Here is a 13,459-nt window from a genome sequence, read left to right as displayed (position 1 = left end):
CGTTGGACACATTTCAGCTGATAAAGTAATTCTTATCTACTTTCTTGCTAAACATTTTCAAAAGGAAAGGAGCAAACGCAAGCTTTATTTACCATGTTACTTTTGCATTAGCCTGTACTGGTTTCAGTGAATTTATTGCTAGACAGCTTAAATATCAAATTAAGGTCCTAAAACTGGCTATAAAGAAGGATTTTTATAGAATAAAGGCCAACAGCACAGTTTGCTCTTTTAAATCTTATACTGTTTTTATAGTTTATACGGTACATAACGGTGCTGACAGAGCTGTGTTAAGATCACACTGGACTAAACATCACTAGGGGTGTTCCACATGCAGCACCCAGAGGCTCAGTTTGCTGTATTCTCCACCTGTGCTGTGTGGAGCCAGTGCTGCCTTCGTGTGAGATGAGGAAGAGTTAGTTTGGCTCCAGGCCTAATTGTGCTCATAATTTTTAGTTTCCACTAAACCTCTAAGATGCAACAGTGCTTCAAAAAGCACCGTTAGTGCCCGTCAGTACTGGATAAAAGAAATGATGCGGATAAAGTTCTTATAGTCTCATAGATAACTCCCACGGTTCTGCACAAAACACACATAATTGCTTTATCATTTGTGCTTGCTCTGTTAGAATTCATGAAAAGCCACTCTGAGGAGTCAGAGACAGAGCTTGCAGGCAGGGAAATGGAAGCCAAACACCAAAAGATTGCTCACCAAGCACAAAGACCAAGACCACATGACTCACTACAGCACTTTACCTGTCAGGTCTATATCTCAACCTGTAATGTAGCGCTGACTTGTTTCTAGGATTTATAATGACAAAAAGTGCCTGCACAAATTCTGGGTAAGAAGTGAAAAAGAGAACTCCTTTGAAAAACATAACTGGTAAAAACTCTGTATACTCTATAGCGGAGACTATAGGAAAGGTGGTCACCTCTCTGTGCTTACAATACCACAAAAGGTGACTTACAGAAATACCATTCTAGCTGGTACTGCAGTTGAATATTAAACGTGTGTATATATCAATATACCTGCTACACATGAGCCAGTGCAGACAAATTGCCCAAGCTCCCCACAGCTTTTTTTTATAGACTTCTTGCTCAGGGAAGATACTATCGGAGGTGTTTGCTGCTCAACTGTAAGGTGGCAAAGCAGGGGAAAGGAACAGCTAGTTCTCAGCACACTGTTACACAGATGAGGCTTAATCTACACTTGAAAGGGCTGCATAAAACATTGACTTGTCACATTCATGAAGCTACTTAATTTTCCAATCTAGGGCAGCCTGACTGCAAATTACATTTGCCTACTGGTTAGTTTGGGCAGCTGCAACTGCTCTGTCATTTTGGAAGCGCTCTTCTTATTCAGAAAAGAGGGCTGTACTTCACAAACAGAACTTGGAAGCTTTCAAGCTGAGACAAGCCTGGCAGTTGTACTGGCAGTTTGACCAGGAGCAAACAGAACACTTCATGTATCTTGGCATAAACAAGCACTGCCCTTAGATGTTCTGTTCAAAGCCAGACACACAGGGGAGGAAAGTGGGGAGGACCGAGGAGGGCGTTGCAGTCTCCTTGAATCTGTCTATACTGCGGTATTAATTTAGGCTTAGAAGTGACAAATTTGTAAAATAAATACATAATCGGCATATTTTAACAAAGTATTAGGCTGCATCAAATAGCCCCAATTCATAAGAACTCATTAAATTTTTGCTCTATGCCTGTAGTATGTTTTGGCTCTGCTTTTCCTTACTTAACACTCAAGTAAACCAGCTGTTTCTGCTGTTGCTGGCTCCAGACCCAGCTTACCCAATGTCTCATTAGGTAAGAGGCTCTTTTGTGGGTGACACTGCCTGGCCAGGGGAATGTCAGGTCTTCCCTCTGGGGGCCTGCAGGATTGCCACCGTAAGGATGCCTGAAGAGAAGCACCATTTCCATTGCTGCCCTTCAGTGACACCTCCCTGCTGTGCAAGGACAGCTTCTGTCCAAGAACCAGTGACCTGCAAATGCTGCCCCAGGTTACAGCAAAGTATAAGTCTCTGGGGGAAGCGTGGGCTTCCAAGAGCATTCGCACCTCCCTCTGAATTAAACTGGGCTGACCAATTGATGATGGATGACTTAGACATAGTTAGTTTTATATTTAAGGATGTTTGCTAAGGAAATTTTGCTGGCCTGATTCTCCTCTTTGTGTGATCACCTCCTCAGTGGAAAGATTTAGCATAGCTTTCAGTGTAGTAGTGGACCGTACTGATAGGAGCCTTAATAGCAGCAGGTTCTATCTAATGCAGCAAGTATTTACTTATTTTCTTCTCTTAAAGAAAATTCATATAATGAACACCTTCAAAAAGAGTTAATCTTGATTTTAGCATAGACTTATTAATTGACTTATTTTCTCTTTTTAATGATCGATATAACAATGCACGTAACTTTTAGTTAATAATAATTTGAAATAATTCTGGTCATATTAATCAAATGCTTGTTCCTAGATAATGAACTACTAGCTATAGCCTCTGGGGGATTAGCACAGGCTATAAAAAGTGCTAAATCAGAGGAGAAATGCTGGAAATAATTTTAATGATGTAGCTTGAGGGAAGGCTTGAAATACTCGGTGTGAAATAGCCTATATTTACCACATAGTACTCACTTTGCTAAAACTACACATTTCATTTCCCCTTGTTAACAATAAATAAACACCAATTAATTTATGCAGCTAAAAGATTAGCGGGAGCATAAATCTTTTATTAGCGATTCCAAAATAGAAATTCCTCCCCATTTTCATTATTGACAACAGCTGCACTTGCCTAAAAGGGAAGAATCAGCATTCAAAGCATATTCTTTGTTTTTCTCTGCACCCTTCAATGGGTAATAAAAGGGAGCAGCTCCACTTCCTACATTTTTCCATGTGCACATTGAGTTCCATCTCCATTTTGACCTCCGTGGACGTGGCTGGCAGCGGCTCCCACCCAGGTGACCCTGCAGCTGCTGTGCATTGACACGTTAATGGGCCCACGGAAAGAAACCGAGCTGTTTCAAACCGTGACATACAGAACACGGAGCCGCTATAATAAACAGCTTAATTATCTCCCTTAAGCAGCGGCACAGCTCCTGCCTGAGGCCGGAGCAATCGACATGGCCAGGCAGCAGCCTCGTGCAAACGCTGTACAATACGTTCAGCTGTGCACTCAGGTGACTCAACACCACAATCCAAAAACTCTGAGCCGCTGCCTGCAGTTCCAGCTCCCCTCGCAAACACTGCGGCCCGCACAGGCCCCACCAGCGGCGTCGGTGCCCACAGGAGCCAGGAGGGCCCGGCTCTCCGGCGAGATGAGAGCTCCCTCTCCTGAGGGGCCGCAGTTTCTCTCCACCTCGCCGGGTGAGGCTCTCGGCCGCCCGGGAACGGACCCTCATAGGGGATCGCTGACAGCCAGCACAAACGTTGCGAAGGACAGGCAGCACCCGAGCCTGTCCCGACGAGGAGTGGCCGGCTCCCGGCTGCTTCCGAGCGGGGCCGGCTCGCCAGGCGTCCCCCCGGTCACAGCCATCCCCCGATCCTCAGGCGCCGGGGGAGGGAGCGGAGCGGGGCTGGGCGGGGCGGTGGCACCGCATGCGCACGAAGCCAGGTGCCTGCCGGCTTGTGAACAGCCGGCAGCATCGCACGCGGCCCGGCGTTCTCATGGTGCTGTGTCAGGGCGCCGAGGCTGCGGCTGTTGCCCCCGCGGCGGGGAAGGAGCCGGAGGGGCCGCGGGGCCAGGATGACGGTGCGGACACGGGGCGGCCCTGCCTGCAGCCGGCGCACGGCGTGGAGGCGGCGGGTGCTGAAGAGCGCCGCGTTTGCGGCTGCTGCCCGGGTTCGCCCTGGCCGCGCTGCTGCAAAGCACCCGGTGAGGAGGGTGAGGCTGTGGCTGTGGCTGGCAGGCGGAGCAGGGGGTTTGACATTGCCGGCGGGGCGGAGGAAGAGGAAGCGGCCCCGAGGGCGCCGGGGCTGAGTGGCACGCGGTGGCGGGGCGCGGGGTGAGCCCGGGCGGCCGCTGAGGGCGCCGCACACCTGCACCTGGGGGACGCCGCTCCCCGGCCTGCTCCAGCGCTGCCCGCCTCGGGCTGAACCCCAGCCCCGCTTCTCTCCTCGGGTAGTGGGATGGTGCCGCCGTGGGGAAGGGTCGCTGTCACTTCCTGGTGCTACTGGTGGTTGTTTTTTAAGCTTAGGCTGGAGATATGGCACTATTCGTGTATTGAGAAGGCCCTTCGAAAAGTAAGGGGGAGGAACTCTGTGCTTGTGACTGTGGCTTCCTTGGAAGTTCTTATCTTTGTTCCGTGGGAGCCTATTCTTTATTTTGTCTTTTGCTTTACTCAGCTACTTCGAATCACTGAAGCCATCAGCTCACTGTAAAACTTGCAACAGAGAGTTTTTGTAAGCTTAATTTGGCTTCCTTTTAAAACATCAGTGCTTTCTTAAAACAATTTCTAATTAATCTGAATTTTTAAGCAACTGCATTGAAAACATGTTTCATATTAAATGCGAGCCATAATTGACTTTCCAGTATCAAATGGATAGAACGTCTGCCTTTGTTAAACAGGGAACTGGGGAGAGGCCAGAGATAGCGGTCTGGTGAAATTTACATTAGTGTCACTCCTAAGGCAAAGCTTGGAAATAAACAGCATTTGAAGTCCTGAGAAACTTGCAGTGTTTGTAGTCTCTGGCAGAAAGTTGAGTCAATAGCTGAGCTTTATGACTCATGCCTGGATCTTGTCTACATGGCCATGGTTAGTTCATAAGCAGGCCCTTGTGCTCCTGTTGCCTTCCTGTGGTCTGAGGGAACTATTCTGGTGCTGTCTGTGTGCAGAATAGATCACCCGCTCCCAAAGTTCTGTAAGAATCATTCTCTCACTGACTTTCTTCCCCTTAGTCAGCACTTTTGGTCTCCACTCTTAAGATATGTAAGAACTGTTATTTTCTTTACTATATACATCTTTCAAGTATAAAAGCTTCTTTTTTAGAAAGCCTGGAATTAAAATGCAAGCAAGGAAAATGGTGTGTAGTGGGAGGTGTTTGACTGGCATTTGAAACAGGAGTGGAAGGATCATGTGGAAGCCCCACACGTGGAGATGGCCAGGGAGTGAATCTGGAAAGCCAGATCTGTAACCGCTCAGAAGACAATATTTGGGTACTTGCTGAAACTTTTTTTGTTTCAGACCTAAGCACTTTTAAACAAAAGCTCAAGTGTCTTGTTGGCATTGAGTTAGTGCTGGGAGGCCCAATGTTCCATGGGCTGGGGATGTTATCTTAACCAAACTTCTCCTCAGAACATATTTTGAAATAAGTATTCTTCAGAAGGGCAGTTCTTGTGTTTGGTAGAAGAACTCGCACTGTTATTTTTAAAAGGAAGTAAGACACCTTCTTATTGTATTAAGCACATGTGTTGGCAATGTGAAACAACAGTTTAAATTCTAGTATTACCAGATACCATTTCTGATAGGTTAGATTTATTGGGCAGCTTACAAAAATGAATTCCTTTTAGTTTTTCTTTTAATCCATAGCTTAATTCTGGATATAAGATCCTTTGAGCTTACTTTGCTGTAATTTCACTGGTTTTCCATTTCAACACCTCCATTATTTAAATTGGCTTCATTCTGTGGTAGTCAGGCAAGCTGTCACGCCTGAAGTAAATCAGTGCTGTGTGTGCTGTGTTCTTCCATAAGCCAACCTGCATTTGGATTTCCCGTTTCAGCCATTGGCCAGTCTGATTCTGCTTGTTTTAATACCATGGACGGTGTTGATTTTGTATTTCTGTTGCATGGCAGTGTGGATTAGGGTGTTATGTAATTCACAGATACTTCAAAAATCTGCTCTGTTAGATACTCAGTGGATGTCCTGGGCCTGTGCTGGTTAGTGGTATTTTAATAGTTGCTTTTATGAAAGTGGCTGTTGCTAAATAGAAATATTTCATCAGTAGTGTGGCTGTGCTTTTTGGAATGGAGGCCTTCTGCCTCTTCTAAACCCTGGTTGAGGTAGTAAAGCCTGGGGCTTTGGGATGGTTAGAATGGGAACTGATGCCATACCAAATGTGTCAGCACACAGTCCCAGCTCTCTAGAGGAAAGAACTTTCTCTCAGCCTTTAGTGCTGAACTCAAGGAGGATCAAAATGGTTTGTGACAAGTTTTGTTAATTTCAAAACAAACTCAACCCCTCAAAACCATATGTAGTTGCTAAGCAACTCTCAGCACTGCCCACTGCTGATGCTGCAAGGGATCCCTGGGGCTCGATGGGTGGGGTGAGGCATCCTTTTATCGAAGCACCACGTTGTGGATGGGGAGTTCTCACTGTTATCTTTAGAGGGTGGTTTAGAAGAAAGGGCGACCCACAGAATTTTATGTAGACACAAAGACAAGTGATAGTGAGGTAACTTCTTGTTTTAATTCACCTCTAGGTTCAGTGGCAAGGCTGTTCCTCCTCTGCAGCCAATTAATATTTATCATTTTAAATAATTGAATAATATTAATTTATTAATATTTGTTAATTATTAATATGAAAAGGGCTGGTTTCTCTGGAAACAGCATTGAGGTCATCAGTAGTTCACCCTGCTTGTTTGCTTTCCTTTTTAATTTTTATTTTATTTATAGCAAAGGGTGGAGAAGGTGAGTGGAATGAGGAAGAGTGTGTAATTGAAGTGGGCCTGAGGCAGTATGGAAGCCTGAATTGAATCCATTAGGCCCAGGAGAGTGCTTCAGGAGGAGAAAGTCCGATAGATAAGGGTAAACAATGGTGAAATTAAGTTCATGGAACTTTTATAAGTATCAGGAATTTGCAGCAGACCCACAGTGTTTTAAAGTTAAGGACTTAAATTTGATATGGTTAAAATTTATTTGAAGAGAACACATAATTTCAGCAAGATAATATAAAACTTCAGTAGTTCTAGATCAAACTTAGGATGATTTAACTGTGAAATGAATATGGGTTATAACAGAAGTGATTGTCTTTATATAATTTCTACATATGCGTGCTTGTGAGAGAGGAAAACACGTTGTTGCTTAGGAGCCATAATGAACTTACTCGATAATCCAATAACTCCCTGGTAATAAGTTTCAGTGTTCGTGATCTGACTGTAGACTATTTGCAGTCAGTTTTATTTACTGATTTGAAGGTGGTTATCAGAAACAGCTCAGAATCTCCTGAAGCGTAGTCACACACCTCCAACTGATGTAGGACTGGGAGAATTCTGGGAATAGTTTGAGAATTCAACTTCTGTTGCCTGTTTTAAGGAAAAAAGGAGGGCTGTAGTGGCTAGTGAAACATGTTTTCAAGGTAGGTCTGCTAAATCAACGTAGTATTTGCATTTATTTCTTTTGCTTACCCTTTTGACTGCCACAAGGATGGCTACAAATGTACACAGTAGTATGTAGAGTCACCTGTGTAATCTACTGATGGAGAGTTAGATCATTATTAACTGGAGTTTATCTGTTGCAGGAACAAAGAAGAAAACTTCCTGTCCAGGCCTTGGTCTCTTTTACACTGTACTGTCTGCCTTCCTTTTCTCAGTGGCCTCTTTATTTCTTAAAAAAATAGAAGATGTACACTCAGTGGAAGTGAGTGCATTTCGCTGCATTTTCCAAATGGCATTTGTTCTACCTGGTCTAATATACTACAAGTAAGTGTAACAAAAGTTTCAATTGAAAGTTATTTCTTAAAAGTATGCATTGGAAACATCATCACTCAGTAATTTGGATCATAAATATGCATAAATATTTGGACTTCATATGCTTAGCTGCATTGTTTTGGATCAGTTGATAGTTTATTAATTCAGCTGATTTTTCAAGTGAGAATTTGGCTTCCTGAATTTTAGAAATTTCTATAGGGTTTATATCAGATGTATTGGCCTCCCATGAAGTAATGTTCTTAAAAATAGGAGATAAACTGTAGAATCATTTGGGTTATTTTGCAGGCAGCAATTTCATATTAAAGGAATAGGCTACTGACTGAATGTGGTTGGCAAGTGGTGAAGGGAATAAGTTGCTCTGTGATCAATCAGTTAAAAATATTTTGATGCTTGAGATAACTTGGAAGGGTTTGTACATGTAAATATCATTGGATGTTGGTCATGAAATAAGCAAGCCAGTGACATTAACGTGACATTTCTGTTTTTCTTAATTTTCAGAACAGGGTTTTTGGGACCAAAAGGTAAAAGAATTTTTCTTTTCTTCCGAGGATTCCTTGGCTCTAGTGCAATGATTCTTCTCTACTATGCTTTCCAAGTAATGCCTCTAGCTGATGCCACTGTTATAACTTTCAGCAGTCCTGTTTTTACATCATTACTGGCATGGATCTTTCTCAAAGAAAAATACAGCATTTGGGATCTTCTCTTTACCCTCTTCACAATCACTGGAGTGATTCTAATTGCCAGACCACCGTTTCTGTTTGGGTCAAATGTTACAGGAATTGAAGGAAGTTACTCAGATCACCTTAAAGGAACTATTGCAGCAATTGCAAGCACAGTATCTGCAGCTTCAACTATTGTTATACTTAGAAAGGTGGGGAAATCTGTGCATTATTTTCTGTCAATTTGGTATTATGCGGTCATTGGTTTAATTGGATGTGTTATAGCATTGTTTGTTATGAATGAGTGGCGTTTACCGTACTGTGGTAAAGATAGAGTTTTTCTTATATTGATAGGCGTATTGGGACTAGGGGGTCAGATATTTCTCACAAAAGCATTGCAGATAGAGAAAGCTGGACCTGTGGCCATAATGAGATCGATGGACGTGGTGTTTGCTTTCATTTTACAGATTCTTTTTCTCAATCATCTACCAACATGGTGGACTGTGGGTGGTGCCCTTTGTGTAGTAGCTAGTAGTTCTGGGACAGCCATTCGTAAGTGGAAACAGAGCTCAAAAAAGGCCGAACAAAATGAAATCTAACAATGCAGACACTACTTCATTACAGAAATTAATAATCTTGAAATATATATAAAATATTTATTTTTATTTATTTAAACTATCTCATTTATGAAATTATAGTACCAAGCTGTACCCAATAAAAGAAATCAGTTTTAATAAAAACAAAACAACATCAGCAACAAATTGAAGATGTTTTAACAACTAATTCAATATGTATACTTTTTTTTCCCCTCATACTTGGGCATGCAAATATGAAAAGTAGGAAGATTTTAAAAGTTGCTTGCTTTGCGTCTGAAGTGGATGGTAGTTGGCTGGGATTTTTGTTTTCCTAAAGTACCTGTACCAGATTGTCCACTTTTTTGGGCACTTTCTCTATTCTTCTGAGCAGTGGAATTTTCCCAGGCTTATTTGGACTAATCTATGATTGATCATGAGAGGGATTTCAGTTCAAATAATTAGAAGGGAATGAAGAATTATAATCCTACAGACCTCGAACTTCTATGGAGCAGATAAAGCTCGCAATTTACCAATTTTCTCCTTTTTTTTCCCCTCACTTCTCCCTTCCCCACCCCCCCCCCCAAAAAAAAAATCCAACAACAAAACAAACAGAAACCAAAGGTGTTGGGATGTTTTTATTGGAATTCTGAAAGAACATCTTTTGAGTCGTGTCAAGACAAAATTAACTTCTGGGAATTCTTTCAACTTTGCTTTCTTTAAAAAAAATATTGCTTGTTCCTACTTTACAGGCACAATGAAACAATCCCTATTTTAATATGTTCTCAGCAAATACATCTTTAGTTGCTGCAATCTTAGTGAGGAGAGGTAATAGGTATCTATATACCACTTGTAAGCTCTTTCCTGTGGTATAGAATGTTATGCTGTAGCTGCACTTTTCTTTACTCTATGCAAAAGATTGTATTTTTTAGATATTTAATATAGGTTATTTTAAATGCTACTTAGGAGTTATTTCTTTATATCCTCTAAAAAAGTTCTTTATGAGACCGTCTAAGTTCTCTTGGCCTTCATAAGGTTGAGCAAATGCTTTAATGTAAATCCTTTTTCCTGAGACTTTACAGGAGAGTGCACACTACTCATGGTTCACAGAAAATACACGTTTGCCAACCTCATAGCACAGATTCTATAGAACAGGTTTGTGCAGCACTTGGTGGGAGGGTGGAGCTCACACTTGCTCCATCAGACAGTGCTGTTGGGCAGCTTCTGCCCCATTTCTCCAGCTGTTTTTATGTCTGCACTTAGTCACTTCCCTTACACAGCTTCTCATGTTGATAGGCTTTCACTTTAGATAGTGATGATGTTGATAGGCTTTCACTTTAGATAGTGATGAATACTGAGGAAAAAGGCTTATGTTACTGATTTCGGCCCCCTCGCGTTTGAAGGAGGAATATATATTAAATGTGGGGTAGGGGGATTTTCTTTAATGAATTGTTGTGTGCTTTTGGGTCTTGTCTTGGTAGTGACAAGAGAAACTTCACTTGGGTCTTTATCTGGTCCTTTGTATCACAAGGTGTTTCTCAGTTATTTACACACCCCCACATCTTTCTAAAGGAGCGTGTTGTAGCCAATAGCCATTGCACTCTGGGAGAGAAGCCCTTGAAGAGTTGATCCCTGAATATCATACTTCAGAGTGTATCTAGATGAGAGGAGCTATCTTTGTGCAAGATTTCATACTTCAGTTATTATGGACATGAGCAGATTCCATCCTAGAGATAAAATCACTTTCTGCATATAGCTGTCTGTTTACTGCTCCTGAAGGCTGAAGTTAGCCACTCCTGACATTGCCAGCAATAGTATAAAACTGGTTTTTCATCTCTTTTAAAAATATGGCCTAATAATTGCATTCCAGTTTAATTCTGCTTACCACTTGAAATTGTAAACTGGGATTTCTTCTGCTGCTCGGCCATCATTACCACTGAGTAACACATTTCAAGGGAGGGATGGAAAATAGACTGCATTTCTTACTGCTTCACTTCATGTTTAATATGCACACGTTTGTAAGTTAACACTCACAAAGGTGCAGTTCCAAAGCAGTTCAGATTGATGTACAATTGGGTTGTCAGCTGGTTCTGGTTCCTCCCATTGGCTCAATGTGGCTGCTTATGGGGGTTATGTGATGAGCTGATCCAGCTGAGTAACTTGATTTGTTGGGTTGCTGCAGAGGGCCAAACTACAGTGGCCTGAACTTAATCACTAAATCAAAAAATGTCGAATGAAGGGGAGGTGGATAGTAGTTTAAATTGCAGTATGTGAACACTACTTTGTCAGTACGCAGTTTAAAACAAAATAAGTGGGAACTTATTAAAAAAAAAATAACAGTCTCCAGCTCATATGGATTCAGTGGTTATGAATCTTGTTTACAAATAGTAGAGAAGTACACACTACTAAAGAAAGATCTTTTTTTTTCTTGCACTAAACATGTATGAACTGACCTGAGATCAGCAACTTGGTATCGTACTTTCTAAAAAATTATTATTATCCTTGAGTTGGAAACCCTAATTGAGAGTATTTCTTTACAATGCCTGGTAACATGGTCAGATTCCTTTCCCCAGCTTACTACTTGAGAATGTGACCTAAAACTGGCTGAGCCTCGATTCTTTCTGATAAGCTTTCTTTTGTAGTTTTAATACAGCAAATTCCTCAGGGTCAAATGTTATTTTTTTTCTTCTAAGCTTCATGTCAAATGTATTGCTAATGTTCATCACCTGTAATGTCATCTTATGATCTTTACAGTACTTAAGTTCAATAATGTGCATTTACAACAGAAAACCTTTGTAATGTGATGGAGTATTGCATTGTAATTGCTGTTCTATGAAGTTACTCTTGAATTCCAATGTATTTATTCAATGTTCAGATTTCAGTGGGTCCTGAACAGAGAAAGTAACAGATAATTATTGGTTGTTTTGCACATGGGCATAGGGTGAAAAGGTTTTGTTGTTACAGATTCATCACAAGCATGTTTCTTATGTTCTTTGCTATGCAATTCACTGTAATCATCTGCTGTCTCCACTGGGACTTTGCAGCCTTCGAGCCTTACCTACTTGACTCTTACATAGAGCCAGTAGCTAAAACTGTATTGACACTGTGCAGCAGCCAGTCACTTTCAGCATACACTGGTTGTCAAAATATGCTCTAAAAGCCTTCTAAGGATGCCCACACAATGAACTTGTCATATTCTTACTGTGGGAAAGTGTAGTCTGTATAATTAAAATTAATTTCTTGCATTTGTTGAACACCAGACATAGAAGTAGCCTCAGCATGAGTATTGGAAAAGTAACTAGTTTGGTGTGTTATCTTTCTTCTTCTGAAACAAGTCTCTTTTCCAAATTCAAATACTGTTCTGAGATGGATCTTTCTGTAATTGATGATAACAAGAAAGATAATAATGCCTTTAATGATAACATGGTATAATGACCCTTACCCTCTGTTTCTTTTTCCTTGATGAGCTTTATTCAGGACATGTCTCCTGGAGGAAAGTCTGTTTCTAAGGGGGCAGCCTCTTCAGTAGTCAATTACTTGTTAACTGGCAGTGGATAGCTTGGAATAGTCAGTTTTCTGGTTCTCCACTGGCTGTGGTTTCTGTTCATTCAAACAAGAGTTTGCAGTGCTGACAGCAGATGTGCAACACTGACTTCAGCAGGGCTTTGCAGTTACCAACAGAATGTTTTCACGGTTGTTAACTGCCTGTCCATCCAAAGAGAAGTTGTGGCTTTATGTTCCTGCAAATGCAGGTAACCTCAGTGCAAAACTTATGCACTTCTATAAATTGTTGGTGATAACACTAATGTATATGAGAATGAGTGATTTCATATTTTATGCAAACTGTTGTTTGACAAAAATGGGGTAAAAATGCCCTCTGTTAAGATTTTTACTATGTCCTATCTATTGTTAAATTATATGTTTTGTAGAAGTTACTGGCTTTGTTATGTAGTAGTATATTTTTATAGACACCTCTTATATATTGAAATGTGAAGAATATTTTCATAAGAGATTTATATTCATTGTTGCTAATAAAATGAACCTGAAGAATTAATCTCTGGCTTTGCATTGATTAGTAGAATGTACTCGAATGTAGTGATACTGTAAGCTTTATGAAAGAGCTATTAAGGAAGGAGTCCCTGTTAAGTATGAATATGTTTCCAATTGCACTACTTGTGAGCGTGCCATGTCACTCTTTGTGCCTTTCAGTGAGCTTGAGACAAACAGAAGCTCTATGAACGTTCTCAGTACGGGAGTATCTTAACTGGAAAAACTGGCACAGGTAGGTCAGTAAAGCTGTATTTTTCCTGTGCTCAGGTGGCAATTTGTCTTTTTCTTCCCCTACTTTTTATACATCAAGATTTGAATTCCAGTCTCATTTTTTTCTATTAATTGTTAATATTCATCCCAGTGCATCCTATTATCTACTGCTTCAGTAATTACTTTTTCACCAAAGAGGAAAGAGCAGGGGGGAAAAAGTGATTATCTTGTTAGCAAAATTGCCATTGTCTTAAATACTGCAAAAACTTTGTAGTAAATTGATTATATTTGCGTTGTGAGAGAGGTTCCTCCTACTCCAGTGTCTGGTTTT

General features: G+C 41.2%; 1 protein-coding gene across 2 annotated transcripts; it reads left to right on the top strand.

The window, feature by feature from the left end:
* Positions 1-2,691: 2,691 nt before the first annotated feature.
* SLC35G1 (solute carrier family 35 member G1) lies at positions 2,692-12,922 on the top strand. 2 transcript variants are annotated; one of them, XR_014948887.1, is made up of 4 exons: positions 2,692-3,866; positions 7,448-7,628; positions 8,136-10,164; positions 10,197-12,922. XR_014948887.1 is itself a non-coding variant. In XM_015867255.3 (3 exons), the coding sequence occupies exons 1-3, from the start codon at positions 3,590-3,592 to the stop codon at positions 8,893-8,895; spliced, it is 1,218 nt and encodes a 405-aa protein (XP_015722741.1). In that variant the 5' UTR covers positions 2,692-3,589; the 3' UTR covers positions 8,896-12,922. The 2 variants fall into 2 exon arrangements, 1 of the variants encoding a protein (XP_015722741.1); XM_015867255.3 differs by having other exon boundaries at positions 8,136-12,922.
* Positions 12,923-13,459: the final 537 nt, after the last annotated feature.

The sequence above is a fragment of the Coturnix japonica genome, chromosome 8 (assembly GCF_054131305.1).
Source record: "Coturnix japonica strain WE chromosome 8, WE-NBRP24, whole genome shotgun sequence".
Classification (NCBI taxonomy): domain Eukaryota; kingdom Metazoa; phylum Chordata; class Aves; order Galliformes; family Phasianidae; genus Coturnix; species Coturnix japonica.
The sequence above is the reverse complement of the archived record's forward strand: the minus strand, read 5'-3'. Positions and strand labels throughout refer to the sequence as shown.